Source organism: Gopherus flavomarginatus, chromosome 2 (assembly GCF_025201925.1).
Source record: "Gopherus flavomarginatus isolate rGopFla2 chromosome 2, rGopFla2.mat.asm, whole genome shotgun sequence".
Classification (NCBI taxonomy): Eukaryota; Metazoa; Chordata; order Testudines; family Testudinidae; genus Gopherus; species Gopherus flavomarginatus.
Window position 1 is genome coordinate 81464354 of NC_066618.1, and position 15212 is coordinate 81479565.

General features: G+C 41.6%; 1 protein-coding gene across 6 annotated transcripts in view; it reads right to left on the bottom strand.

The window, feature by feature from the left end:
- Positions 1 to 15212, bottom strand: part of CPNE4 (copine 4) — a 433913-nt gene that overhangs the window by 17514 nt on the left and 401187 nt on the right. For all 6 annotated transcript variants that reach the window (XM_050938446.1, XM_050938442.1, XM_050938441.1 and 3 more), the window contains one exon: positions 11225 to 11279. In XM_050938446.1, coding sequence (XP_050794403.1) covers positions 11225 to 11279 — 55 coding nt within the window. The remainder of the gene's footprint in view (positions 1 to 11224; positions 11280 to 15212) is intronic.

Consider the following 15212-nt stretch of genomic DNA (forward strand, 5'->3'; position numbering starts at 1 on the left):
CCAGTAACTGTTGTAACATTGAATAGGAGCTGCTAACTCACGTTAGAATGGGCCTTGCATGATCTCCACCAGTGGAACTCATGTTTTTTGCTACTTTAGACATGTTTAATATTTTCAGGAGAGAGACATCAAAAAGGTTGGGTAGGTTGTTTTGTAAATGTATGACTCTTAATCAGATCTGTAATCGGGGGCAGAAGGGGATGGGTAGAAAATATGATACCCTTACTTGTACTTACTCACTATGATAATGCTTGCCATTATTTAAAAGATACTAAGCAGGAGTAGAACTTGAGTAGCTACCAGTCTCACAAAGGAATTAAGCCAGCGTCCATCAAGGAGTCTGTGAACTCATCCTAAGCCCAGCCTGAAGTTTGGTATGCTAAAACCAGGTTTTTGTTGTCATGTTCACGGGGTATCACATGACCACTCATTTATGCAGCCCCATTTGCTTTGTAGAAGAAAAAGCAGTAAGTCACCACACGTTTTCCCATATCAGCAGACATGAAACTGCAAGATTGTCAGATACACTTTGGAGGTGTTCCAGAACATTTCTGGCTGGCCAAACTACATGCCTAAGGGCACTATCTGACCAGAAGACCAGCTGCTATCTGCCAGTCTCACAGCTAGTTGCAGGCCAAAGGTAATTGCAACTGCGAAGCACTGTTATGTGAGTTTTCATTCAGTAATAATTTTGCTGCTGTTCACTAGATTCACTCTTTCTCTGCCTGCTAGGTTTTTTACTAGCTAGGTCTCTGCAAAAAGATAAAAGGATCACAACAGACACGTACTACTGTTTCGTTTGTTCAATGCTATGGCTATTCACTGTTTCTGAGTCTTAATTTTCCTAATCCCTAATGTAGCTGAAAGTATAGCAAAATAACTGCAAATCAAATAGTTCCATGACACTGCATAGGTCTTTGTGGCTGACAGATCATCGTGATTAACATCATTCATCTGGTTCAGTGCTGCAGCACCAAGGTCCATGTGCTTATTTCAGAAATACTTATTGACTAGGTTAGACTAATGAGGAAACCACAAATCTAGCAAATGTGCATGATAATTAGAGGAAGAATATTGTCAGTGCAACAGATATTATATTCTGCCATTCTTACTCACACTGAGGTGTTTTATTTCAAGAGCAGCCCCATTTTGTTCAGTGAGACTACTTGCGGAGTAAGGGATTATTCAGTGTGAGTAAGGGTGGCAGAATCTACCCTAAATAAGGGGCAGGAAATATGATGAAGATACAAACATTTGGCACTTCTTCAAATTCTCTTAGCAATGGACCATCAGGAACAATGCACAAGTGTGAGATTGTTTTAATGGCCAAGTCCTGGTTTCTAGCAAGAAAGGCACCACCTATGGAAGGCCAGTGATGGTTGTCTCTCAGGTAGCTTTTCCCAAACTTTTGAAAACTGAGCCCCCTTCAGGAAAAGGAAACCAGTTGTCCCCACATCCAATGTATACACATTCCATGTCCCCCTGTTTTGGCCTTTCTGCCCCTACAAGGACACTTTGGGAAATGCTGCTCTCAGGATCAGCATCTCCAGTGATAACCCACACATCACTGATATGTGATCGCTGATCACATCACTCAAATTATGGGATTTGTTCCACCAGGTCTCTGTGATGCCAATTAAGTTATGATTTTCTTCATATACCAGGGCTTTCAGTTCATCCTGCTTGTTCCCCACACTCCTTGCATTTGTATACAGGCATCAAAGATATCTTGGTTTTCTTGATGCCTTTTTAATGCAGCTGTGATTTCTAGACCCTTCTCCAGAAATTAGCCCCCTCTCCTTGTCTTCATTACTTGAGCATAGATGCGCATTAGCCTGATTTTTGTCACCATTCTCCATAGAACCTAGTTTAAAGCTCTCCTGATCAGGTGGGCCAGACGATGTCCAGAGATGCTCTTCCCAGTAGTTGATAATGGAGGCCATCCCAGCACTGGAATCCGCTTTCCTGGAACATCAGTTCATTGTCAAAGAAGCCAAAGCTCTCTTGCCAACACCACTTGTGTAGCCACACATTTACTTCCATGATTTGACTGTCTCTGCCAGGGCCTTTTCCTTCAGCTGGGAGGATGGAAGAGAACATAACTTGCTTCCCAAACTCTTTTATCCTTCTTCCCAGAGCCACGTAGTCTGCAAAGTCATTTCTATCCTCCAGGAGAAAGACAAACATGGCACATCCCAAGCAAGTCATGACAGCCGATCCCTCACTATCCAGATTTCCTACCTTGTAATGTAATGCCTCCTTAGATGATGTATTTACTGTTTGCAGAAGCCTGAAAGGCAAAACACTGTGTGGGCTCTCCCCCCAGGCAAAATCCCTCTGTTTGTTTCTCCTCTGTTCACTGCATAATTTGACTGTTACCTTGTGTTCCCCTGTGTCTGTTTGTTGTATCACCTGTCATTTCGTCATATAGGCTTAGACTGTAAGCCTAGATTGTAAGCTTTTTGGATGAGGGACTATCTTTTTGTTGTTTGTGTGTAGTGTACTGAGCACAGTGGGGCCTAAATCCCTGCCTGGAGCTTTTCAGCATTAAAATAATACAGATACTAATAGAATAGTGATAAGAGAAGGTCCTGTGACATTTAAGCAAGTTTTTTACATGAAACAAGGAGTGTCTGTGAGAAAATGGGAGAAAATCAATAAATCTTGAGTAATTTAATCTGAAGGCTAACTGGTATAGTCAACGTAGAGTTGTTTATGACAGCGAGCAACCAAAAAATGTGATAGGTGAAGTATGACATATGTGCTCAAACAACATAGGGGCATATAGGATTTACCAGTTTATGGTAGGTAGAAGTACTATCGTTTTGCACTGATATCACTAAACTGATTCATATTTTTCATGTGATGCAAAGTTACAGACTATTTACATTCCATACTCTGTAATATAGAACTATATCGTATTGTTTTCATAGGGAAGACAGAATAATCACTGTTCACCACTCAAATTGCTATTGCGATTTCACAGCCGATATCTGCTCTTAATTTTCCATAGGTCCAACTCTACTGAATTGAAAGAGAAGGAGGTGTGTATGTAAGAACAGACACTGGCTTTAGAAACATCTCCTAAGGGGAGGGGGCAAGACACAAAAGGGACCAGATTAGCTATGACTTCTATAGAGGTGACAGGTTTTGCAAATCTTGATTTGGACTCCTATTAGGCAGGATTGCTGTATGTTGAAAACCCCTCTGCAATACACCAGGGGCTTGATCTAAAGCACCTTCAAGTCAATCGATGTCTTTCCACTAACTTCAATGGGCTCTGGATCAGGCCCCAGCTGCGCCTATTTTCAACATACTGCAATAAGTATGAGTGTTGGTTTTTTCTAAATTTAACATGAGCTGGGTTATCAGGCTGAAAGGTCTCAGCAAACCTGGTTCTGATGTTTGAGCTCCATGAAATGATGCACTAGATGGTGTTCCACATGGAACAACAGGATAGTCATGCACTACCATTCAATAGCTCTTCTGAATTGGTAACCTGGTGGCAGGAGTGCACGTTCAATGCACTTTGGGAAATGCTTCATGCAGTTGTACCTTGTGGAAAGCAGTAATGCCAGTTGGCTGTTCAGAAGTAGGCGTGATATTGTGATCTGCTCTAATGGGGTCAAATGGGTCAAAATGTGACAGAGCAAGGTAACCCTAAATGCCACGAACTCCGACACATAAAGGATGAGTACAGTATTAGTTTACTTACATGTGAAACATTGGCTACGTGGTACATTAAACTCTGCAAAGAAGCAGCACACTGGTACATGCCACCTGCACTAAATGTACCCAAGGAGTGTCACGGAATAATTGCTGACAATGCATAAATAGTTCCAACCATATGAGCACCTGTAAGGCTTTCTGCTCCAGAAAATAAATTCTACTCCCAGAGAGAGAACTTCGTCAGAGCCTCAGTGATGGTTACGTAACATTAGCCTGGTATTTCTTAGTTTGCTGCACAAAGTAAACTCTCTGAGGCACCTGGTAAAGGACCACTATTTACAGTTTGGTTATAACCATATCTCCTAGAGCAGGGGTAGCCAACCTGTGGCTCTGGAGCCATATGCGGCTCTTCAGAAGTTAATATGCGGCTTCTTGTATAGACACCAACTCCAGGGCTGGAGCTACAGCCCCAACATTCCAATGGGTGGGGGGCTGCTCACTGCTCAATCCCTGGCTCTGCCCCAGGCCTTGCCGCCACTCCACCCCTTCCCGCCCCCTCCTGAGTCTGCTGTACCCTCCCTTCTTCCCTCCTCTGAGCCTCCTGCATGCCACAAAACAGCTGATCGGGAAGTGCAGGAGGGAGTGGGAGGCGCTGATTGGCAGGGCTGCCAGTGGGTGGGAGGCACTGGGAGCAGGGCAAGGCACTTATAGGGGGCTGCTGACATATTATTGTGGCTCTTTGGCAATGTACACTGGTAAATTCTGGCTCCTTCCAGGCTCAGGTTGGCCACTCTGTCCTAGAGGCTTGCATTATGGCTAGTTTAACATTCACCGCAGGAATATTACATGGATTTTGGCATACTAAGAGCCTAGGACTGTCCCTAGCCATGGGATAATTGAAATTCATCTCTATAGCCATGATGGTTACAAGATGATGTCATTATTAGAACTAGATGGGAAACTGATTTTGTCCCACAAGAATTCCAGATTTCAAAATATTTTCCAGTCCTGAATCGGGGGAAATGTCAAAATTGTGAAAATTTTTATGAACTGAAAATCCTCCCAAAATTTCAGATTGGGTCTGAAACATTTTGTTTTGAGATCTTTGAAATATTTTATTTCAATTTTGACCTTTCCATTTTTTAAAAACATTTTAAAAATAATAAATTAACCTAAATTTCAAAATGAAAAGCTGTTCTGACCTCCCAAAATTGAGCTTTTCCTTTAAAAATGTCAAAATGCAATATTTTGACAATTTTGAAACTTTTTTTCAAAAATTCTGTGAAATAGGAAATTAGTCAAACTGACCATTTCCAGTGAACAATTTCAGTTTTGACAAACTGGCATTTTCAGATGAAAAAAATTTAACTGAAAAATTCCTATCCAGCTCTAGTCATTGTACCATAATGGGGAGCTCCTTAGCCCATACGCCAATGGGTTGTGTCAAAGATGTGTACTCTTGCAAAAGTACTGAAAAGACCTTGGCTCATTTTTAAAAGACAAGTGCACAACATAGGGACTGATCATAAAGTATTGATTTGCCAACTATTTTCTTTCTCAAGCCATTGGGTAACTCACTCAGCATTGCAAATTGTGCAAGACAGTAGCTAAGCACAGGTTTCACTAGCAAGATGTGATGCACAGTCCAGAGCAATATCATATAAATGAACTAAAGACTAATAATTGCTGATGTACAACTTGGCCTGACAGCTACAGACAGCATTTTGCACAGATTCTGCACAAGGAATACAGCACTTTGAACATTTCACTATTTTCTTGCAACATCAATGCTGATAGTACTTGGATTGCCTGACAAAATGATTTGACAAATTCAGTGAAGGTTAGGAACATGCTTTATTACTTATTCAAATACAATTTGTCAAGGGTGCATGAACAATAATGTACTGGGTGCATATAAACATAAATACTGAGATGCACAATGTTTTACACTCATGTATGAATGAACAATATTAAACCACCGACAGACTGAAAATGAAATTTCAGTTTCAGAAGTGCATCATATTTTGCAAACTCTTGAGACATTGTCAAATGCATGGAATCATCAATCAAAAGTTATTATTTCCAGTGTGCTTAATAATATAAAAGTCTGGCAGTTGCACTGCATGCAACTCTGGCTAAGAGCATTTCTGCTTGGCAAAGCTTGTCAATTTTTTAAAAATTATTTTATAGTTTACTAAAGAGTATCTTGCACAGTTTCCATAGCCAGCAACCAGACGATAAAGGAATTTAGACTCATGATGGTAGGATCTTCCTTTCTTCATTGGTCTGCCATGTCTGCATTTAGTAGGCTTTATTTGTAGTTTTGGGCACATTTTGTCCCAGCTTCTAAAAGGTTGGAAATGCCATAGGTGTACTCATTTTTCAAGGTCATGGATGGCTACTAACAGGAGAAGTATGGTCAGGTTCATGCTTACCATAGCCTAAAGGTGCAGAATCCTGAATATGTTTTTGGTCCTGTGATTACAGCAAAGTTTTCTCTTACAGTCTTCACAACATACATAGCTGGGATGTTTCATTAGGGAAGTTAGTATCTCTCTCAGGAGTAATGGAGAGTTTTAAAAAAACTATACACAGCATTCTATATACAGCTCCTTACACATGGCTATTCAGGCATCTGTCTCTATTTATTTTTTAAATAAGTGCTCTAACTTTTGGCAATTCTCTTCTCAGGGAGCTGACGCAATTTTAACTGCTCCTTTTCTATTTTAACAATGTCTTTTATGGTGGTGTGTGGTTTGCGACCACTGCTCTGTGTCATGTCTTCTGAAAGACAAGTTTGATCAGTATTCCCCACTTCCTCATCCTCCTCATTGTGGTTTTCCTCCTCACCCTCTGAATCCATACTTTTTGCCATTCCCTGTTCTTTTTTATGACTACTCTATATAAGCACTATTCAAGACATGGGTGATCAGTACAGCATATTGCCTTGGGATAACTTGCATGTGCTTCAGCTTGTGTGTTCTGCTCTAGGCTGGTGGTATGAAGCTTCTTCAGTCTCTGAGGGATCTGACTGCTTTTGCTCAGCTGTAGCAGCAATATCTAGCTCCGCTTGATAAAGATCACTGCTATCTTGGGGTTCATCTATCAGTCACACAGCAGAATTGTCTGACACTTCAGAATTGTCTGACAGAACTGTCACTTTCAAAGAGTGGGTGTCTGACAGGCCTATTCTAGTCCAAGTCTGAGCAACTGGTGTTCTCTCAGTTACAGTGCTAGCTAACTTGTGTTGGAGGGCAGACTGATGAAGAGAAGAATTATCAGAGAAGAATTATCATACAGCAAAACATCAGATGGCACTGCTGGAGCTTATGAGGAATGATGTGTGCGTCACTTGTCACTATTTCTTTTCTGAAGGATTTTTTGTCCCACCCCAGAAACAGCCGTTCAAACTCTTTAGCTGCTAGCAGGAAAAGAATCAAATCTGAGCATTTTCATTTGGAGCTGAAATATGGAAAAATATCAGTCAGTCAGTCAATGTGGCACAACAGAGGTGTTCACGCAAGGGAAATACTGTAGACATTGTGTACAGAAGCATGTTTTTTAAAAAGCTCACACTCAAACAGGTTCTGAACTGCCTGTGGAGATGCACATTGCCATTGCTCCACACTGTCAATCTAAAGTGGAAGAGAGACAAGGTGGGGGAGGGAATATCTTTATTGGACCAACTTCTGCTGGTGAGAGAGACATGCTTCCCATCCCACACAGAGCTCTTCCTCAGGTCTGGAAGTGGAAGATGCATTTTGCCAATAAAGAACAATAGTTAGCATGTTAGGCATTGCACTTAATGCAGCCTATAGGAAGAGGTAAGGAGGTGATGAATAGGATGGAATATATTGAAGCCAACAACAGACTATTACCTTCCTACATCAATCCCTAACTACTAAGAGAAGCCCAACATGTACTGAAAAAGTCTGAACTGTCCAGCACTTAGGGCTATATAAATTCTTCTGAAAACTATAATGATACAGCAGCGAAGAGTCCTGTAGCACCTAATAGACTAACAGACGTACTGGAGCATGAGCTTTCGTGGGTGAATACCCACTTCGTCGGATGCATGTCAGATCCAGACTAACATGGCTACCCCTCTGATATAACGATACAGTGCACTCATGAGACACTGAACCAGAGTTTTTCCAGGTTATGGCCAAGTTGCATGTAAATGGCATACAACTGATTATGAATATTAAGGAAATGTTCAGTGACTACTTTATAAACCCTAATGCACACTTAATAGTAAACTATGGGACGTTTTTCTATTTTACATAAATAAGACCTGCACTTTGTTCTTTTATCTACTTCACTGCTTTTAACAGCTACATTGCTCTGGTTCTTTCTCATCTTGTAACTGCACAGTGATTAGTTGGCTCCTATTTGGACCTCATGTTGTCTCACAGTTACCACTGATGTGGATTTTCCCATGTGAGACAATTCCTGAGGAATATCTTGCAACTTGGGATATGTCTACACTGCAATTAAAAACTCATGGCTTGCCCATGCCAGCTGACTTGGGCTCATAAGGCATAGGCTAAGGGGCTGTTTAACTGCAGTGTAAACTTTCTGGCTGGGGCAGGAGGCTCCAGGACCCTGTGAGGTGGGAGGGTTCCACAGCGAACGTGTGCAGTGCAATTAAACAGCCCCTTAGCTCAAGCCCCCTAGCCCGAGTGAGCTGACACAGGCTGGCCACAGGTGTCTAATTACAGTGTAGACATATGTCCCTTTTCCCACAATAACCCTTATTAATGTATCCATTGAGAGACCTATTTCCTACTTCCCAGGGGACACAGATTTTAACTAATTTAGAAAAGGAGTTAAAACAAAGTTGGGAGCAACAGCAGATGACATAGTCTATGTGAGAACATAGCTATTGCATACAGACATGCAGAAAATCAGTAGGACGGACTGAACAGCCATGTTGATGATTATTAACATCATTTTCAGCTGTACATTCATGTGCCAGTTAAGATTTACAGACATATACTCACATAGTTAAACTGATTTCCTCCTTCCTGACCAGTTATTTGCTCAGCATAGTGTTGATGGTGGTATCTCTTTTGTGGGAGCTCAAACCAAGTTGGCTGCAGGTCCCCCATCTGTTGCTGTAGCCTGGTTATTCTTTTCCTCGGGTTTTCATTTGATTATTTGAGGTCACACCATTGTAGCTCCATCATCTCTATGACACTTTCCCATTCAACAGATTGCAGATGTTACTTTGGTCCTTTGTTTTTTCATTTGAAAGTCTGCGTGCTTTGTGGCCCCCTTTGCCCAGGCATACACTCAATTTACAAGTAATTGAATTTGCAGGTTTAAAATGATGTCTCCTGAACCCATCTCCATCTCCTTTTTGTGACGGTTCTTATCTGTCATTGTGCCACAGGGTCTTCTCACTGCTAGAGGCACCTCCTTCTGGCCGTCCTGGGAATTAGCTCTGCCAGGCTTGCACTCTCCCTCCGGCGGTGTCCTCCTGTGTCCTGTCTTGGCCTGTAGCCCCCATAGATAAATCCTAGATCTGCAGTCTCTTCTGGTCAGGTCACTAAGGTCCTTCCCTTTCGAGGAATTCACAGTTCTCCCTGACCTGCTGTCTGTCTGGTGTTTCCAGCACCCTTGCCATTCCCCAGTGGCTGGTAAGGGAATCCAGACCCACGCTCTACACTGGGTTTCAGCCCAGGGACCCTACAACAAGCAGCTAAGGTCTCTGCATGGTCTGATCCCTTGTTGCTGTTTCCCTGGGCTTCTTTCCACTCATTGCATTTCCTCTGTACCCCATCCCCTTAGGGTTGCCAGCCTACCAACTCTCTCCACTCAGGGACTAACTGCAGCATACTTCCCTGCCTTCCTGTAGCCACCTTGCTGCTCACTCGACCTAGGCTTTATACCGACCCCAGCTTGTTCCTGCCCAGCTGAGCCTCCTTCTAATTAGTGACATGTTCCCTGGCTCCTCCTTCAGGTGCACTCCATGAAGTTAATAGGCCTGCCTGGCCACCTTTACTCTTTTCAACTCTGTATAGGGTGGACACTCCATCACACATTGCTTAAGTCCCATGAGGCCAATTCCTCACCACCACAAGGACAGCTCTTGCTACTGCATTTGAGACTTCCTATGTGCCCTGAGTTGCGATGTTCAGTGCAAGTCCACAACTTTATTATGTGTTTGCTTGTATGGTTTTCAAGAGGAGTGTGCAAACAAACAATTTTGCCTAGCTAGGAAATCACTCTATGATGGTGTGTCTATCTTTCCTACAGCATCTCTGACCCCTTTGAGAGTCAGGTAATCTGTTACTGAGTGGTAACAGAAGTACTATGTTGCCAATACGCTGGTCAGACTGGCACCACCGTCAAAATCTGCAGGCTGATTATTTCTGCTGGAAAAGGAGCAGAACTTCATGCTGTCAATTATAATGTACTATCACCATCAGACATCTTGTCAAGGAATTGCAGCCAGCAGAGTAACACAGTAGCCTCTCAGATAAGTATGCCTTTTGTGATGCATTTTGCTGTTTGCCAATGCACTGCACACTTTGGGCTTGATCCAGAGCTCACAGAAGCCAATGGAAGTACTCGCACTGACTTCAGTGGATAGTGAATCAGACCTTTGGTTTGTGCTCTATACAACTGAGTCCTAATGGCATTGTCACAATTTGTCCTTCCTCCATCTGCGTGGGGTACAATGCAATGATACTATGCTGAGAAGAAATCTGCTGTGTAGGCTTTGGCTTCACAAGGTGTGTTCCTCCCAGATTGCACCTGATTTAAACCAGTGCAGAATCATTAGGTAGTTTTGTGTTTTTTATCATCTCAGGAACATCGTTCAGTTACCCTCCACACCACTTTACACAAGTAACACAGAAGTTGGACTGCTGTCTCTTTGTTCTCAGATGTCACTCTTCTCCAGGTACCTTTCTGACTCTATTATCCCCCCTGCAGATTTTATTTTCTCATGTTCACCTCTTCTAGCCTCAATATCAATCTAGTCCTCACTCTTTTCACATGGGTACCACTTCTTTCTAGCATGGATATTTTCTTGCATTCCATTCCTTGCACTGATGACAGTCCCTTGGACACACAAAATTTCCACAAATTAGAGCATTACTAAGACCATTATTTTCGGCAACAGCATCAGCTTAATCACATCCTCTGAAAGCATCAGCACCAGCCCCAACGTTAAAGTGAATCTTCCAAATGTTGGTTCTGTGATATCAGACCTTAAGAAGTTTTTAATGGTTCCAAAATATTTCTCTCAAATATTCCTCAAAACCTAATCTGAACCTGGAAAGATAAGGCAGAGACATCCGCATGTCAACCTCATAAAAAAAAAGGTGTGTGTGTAAATGCCATTACATTATTTTTGATGTAACATCATTAATTTTAAACTGACTCTTAGAATTGTGTATGTAATGAGGTACTATCTTGAGCAGAAAGCCATCAGAAGGAAACAAGCTGAGGGAACTATTTCCCCCAAAGATAAACCATCTCACCAACAGCAATACGTTGTGCCATACAAACCATGGAAATTAGAAAGATTCACCTGTACACCTACTTTATATTCCGGTGGTATCCTGGCTCCAAAACCAAAGGCTGGGAACATTTTATCACTGAAAATAAAATAAAAAAGTGTTTTTTTTCACCAAGAAATGTACATTGTTCCACTAAATATTTATTCCTTCATATTGGTCCATGAAAAAGGTGACAAAGCAGAAGAGCCCAGAAAAGGCTGCTAGATCATACATGTCATTTGGTCACCAGTGTTTATGTTTGCAAGAAACGTCACTCTTTACTCTCATATTTAGATTCCTGTTTGTATTTATCAGAGCATCCTGAAACACAGACATTACTAGATTCCTGACACTTTTCTCTGAGATGGACTGTTATACTCTATATTCTGACATGCCGTTTGGTTTTCTTTTCCGATTATGTTCTGTTATTTGATATGCCTACTGTAATAGGTTGCTGATCAAGGTCCTGAGCCTGGAAAGATTTCAGAATGTGGTTAACCTTATGCACTACGTATAGCCCCATTGACTCTACTGGCACTATTCACCATGTATACTGTTAGTAAATCTTTGCTGGACGGAGTCTACAACTTCTCAGATGCTCCCAACTCTAGCAATTCCTCCCTTATTTCTGCAGCTGGTGGCTGCCTGCCTTTTGCTGGTCATTGTTGCCACCCGTAATGAACTGCTAGTTATTGCTCTCTCTTTCTCTCCTCCCTGCCCCCGATCCAGATCCAGCAGGACACCTCCATGAAGCATAGCACACTGAAATAAATTTAGCATAACATAAAAATGCACTTCCCCATCACACAGCCCGTACCTTATAGAAAGAAAAATGGAGATTCCATCATGTGAGACCAATTGAAAAAACCCCAGAATAGATCAGTAATGACTATATTTAAGACTAGTAGGAATATCTGTTTCATAGTAGAAACAGCACAACCTCTGTGATGGAGAGAAAGTATAAATGAAAGAGGTTTGTGACAAGAGAAATGGGAGACAGGAAGCAGAGAAGGGCAAGAGAAGAGAGGAGTAAGACAGTGTACCGTGAAGTGCAGAAAGAGACAGGGGAGGAGTGTCAGGTGAAAAAGCTAATGTTTTTGGAGATTGAGACTAACTGGAGGAGTAAAATTGTCTTGGAGCATCCCAGAAGTGGGGAAACAGATACAGACCATGGTAAGTGTAGTCCTATTCTGTTTTCTGATTGAGGGTAGCTTGGGTTCCTTCCAGTATTTTAGAAACAAATTTCATATAGGTAAGATCTATAACATAGTTCTTCCAGATAAGAAGAGACAAAATCACCCTCCTCACGATGACAGAGTCTAGTGAAGGGAGGATTGTGTAATTAAAGGTGTTTGGATTCATAGAACTGTCCAGGTGGGAAGTGTCTTCTAGCAACATTACAAAAGGAGAAATTTCACCTACAGCAAGTTGCAGATTGCATGGGGGTTTCCATTTGTAACCTGACTGGTGCTTACTAAAATCTGTTCAAAGATTTTATTTTACATTAGACATAGGCTGGGTGATGAGCTGGTATATTTAAAGTCATGGTAAATTTGCTTCCAAGTGTTACAGTGAGATACCTTTTCCTTCATTCCAGTTTGATCATCTGGATGGACAGCAGAGAGATCCTGATTCAGGAGACCAGGAGACTACATGGACACTGATTTCCTTCTTACTTCACAGAGCTCATCTTTGCAGATGCTATAGACCCCTTTCTCTCCATACAGTATATGGAAAATGACAAACTGTGATGACATCTTGGCCTCCTTTCAGCAAAGCACTTAGGCATCTGTTTAGCCTTAAAAATGCTCTTAAATCCACCCTATTCAGCAAAGCATTTACACACGTTTAACTTTAAACAAGGTCTTAAGTCCTAATGAAGTCATTAACACACATGCGTCAGTGCTTTGCTGACTTGGATTCAGCTGCCTCTGCTTGAAGACTGCACTGACTAGTCAGGAGGGTTGCCCAAGAGGCTGAGTTTCTGTTACTATCTTGGGAACCTCCAAAAATGCACAGTTTGGGGCAGAACTTTTAATTGGCTCTGTGGTCAGTCCTTGACATTATCTAGTGACTAACTCATGACTGCAGACATACTCTCAGAAATATATCAGCACCCACTACACTATATCAGCATCCTGCCTGGAAAGTGTCATGGTATTTCTGGTCAATCATTTGGGAGCAGGAGCAAAATGGAAGTATTTTTTTTTAAAAGCTCTTAGATGTTGGGGACTATCTGGCTTGGGGGATTGACAATGGGGTGTGGAAATAAGTCACCAAGCCCAGATCAATGGTGCCTAACAATGGCTTGGCTGTAGTGAGTAAAAGTTGTTGGGCTAAGTTGAGGGCTAAGCTCTTATGAATTGCTGCCTTGCTATGAAATGTACTTGCTGTTTGAATCTGGGGGACTGTAATATTGTGTCCCATATGCTATCCTACATGACAATGAATCATTTGTATGGTAATGAAATATTCATTCCAAGAGATGTCATAACCAAAGGGGGCAGTGCAAATTTATGCCAACCATCTCCTGATTGCCTTCCCTTTGATTAAACACTACTGGAGGTTTATAATAGATGCAAATTAGAAGTCAACTACCCATTAAGAGGCTAAGAAATAAGAATCAAAGAGACAGCAAAGTGGGAGAAAAATTTTATGTTACATCAATGATTAAACATGGCTGGTTTATCAAATTAAACCCTGTATTGCTGTGATTGAATAGATTTTAAGACTAGAAGGGAGCATTGTGATCATCTAGTCTGGCTTCCTGCATAATACAAGTCATAAAATTTCACCCTGCAATTACTGCATCAGACCCCAAAACTTGTGATGAAACTAGAAAACATCTTTTAGAAAGAAATCTAACTTTGATTTCAGTGGTGTCCCTCCACAATAGGTATTTCAATTGTGTACATGCAGCATATCTACATGAAAGGGGAAATGGAATTTATCAAGGTGATAAATGATTATTGCTAAAAAAAACTTCTCTTGTCTTTTATATCTCATCACCATCTCATTTCCTTTAATCCCTTCCCCTGTGGCTTTGTGTGCAATATGGAAACTCTGGGCTTGATCCTCAGCTCCATTTCTGCTACTCTGCCCTGCTGAAACGTAGCAGGAGAAAGGCTGCCAAGGGGTCGCCGAGAGCTCCCTTGGCTTCAAAAAAATTCCTTTAGGTACAGGGGATGGGTTAGGGCTGGGGAGGAGACATGACAGAGGGCAGTGGGGCATGGCATTCCACCACTGCAGCTGCTGGTAACGTAATTTAGAACAAGCCTGCAGCTGCTCTACGTTATGTCAGGAGTTGTTTTGGCATCTGGACAGTGCAGGATGTGGGCTGCCCCGAGTGTTACTGAGCCCCAAGAATACACCTCTGGCTCTCTCACACATCTTCTTTCAAATGTATTTATCTAAAAAAGAAAAAGAAGAAAAATCATTACAGCAGAGTGTTTGGGTAAGAGTGGGCTCTGGTGTAATGATTTTTTCTTTTTCATAATAACACATCTAAAAGAAGACATACAGCCAGAAGTGTATTATTGTTTGTACTCCCTATTCTGTCACAAAGAGCTTTCAGCATACACATGTGAACTGCCAGCCACATCATGACGGACAGCACTGCCAAATACATCAGAGAAGACAGCAAAGGCAGGGAAAGACAGTGGTACTACACAAAACCTAAGGTTGACTCTGGAGTGTTAATGATAAATAAATACTACTACTACTACTAAGACCTTACCTTGGACAAAACCATTTTAAAAAATTACAAAGAAAGAACACCTTGCCAAGTTCACTTCACATTTTTTGCAGTTTTCCAGTCTATACATAGCAGGAAAAGCTCCCCTGAAACTCAAAGCAAGGCATAATTTGCAAAATTCTGAATTATTTGACTTCAGGGATGGTAAATATTATAAAAAATACATGTTACCAGGTATAATAGAAAATCAACATGAAGGTCAGCTACGACAAGGATCACACATTTTGGAAACATGTCTTGAGAGTCTGCATTTCACATAGTCAGAATTTTGAGCTCTA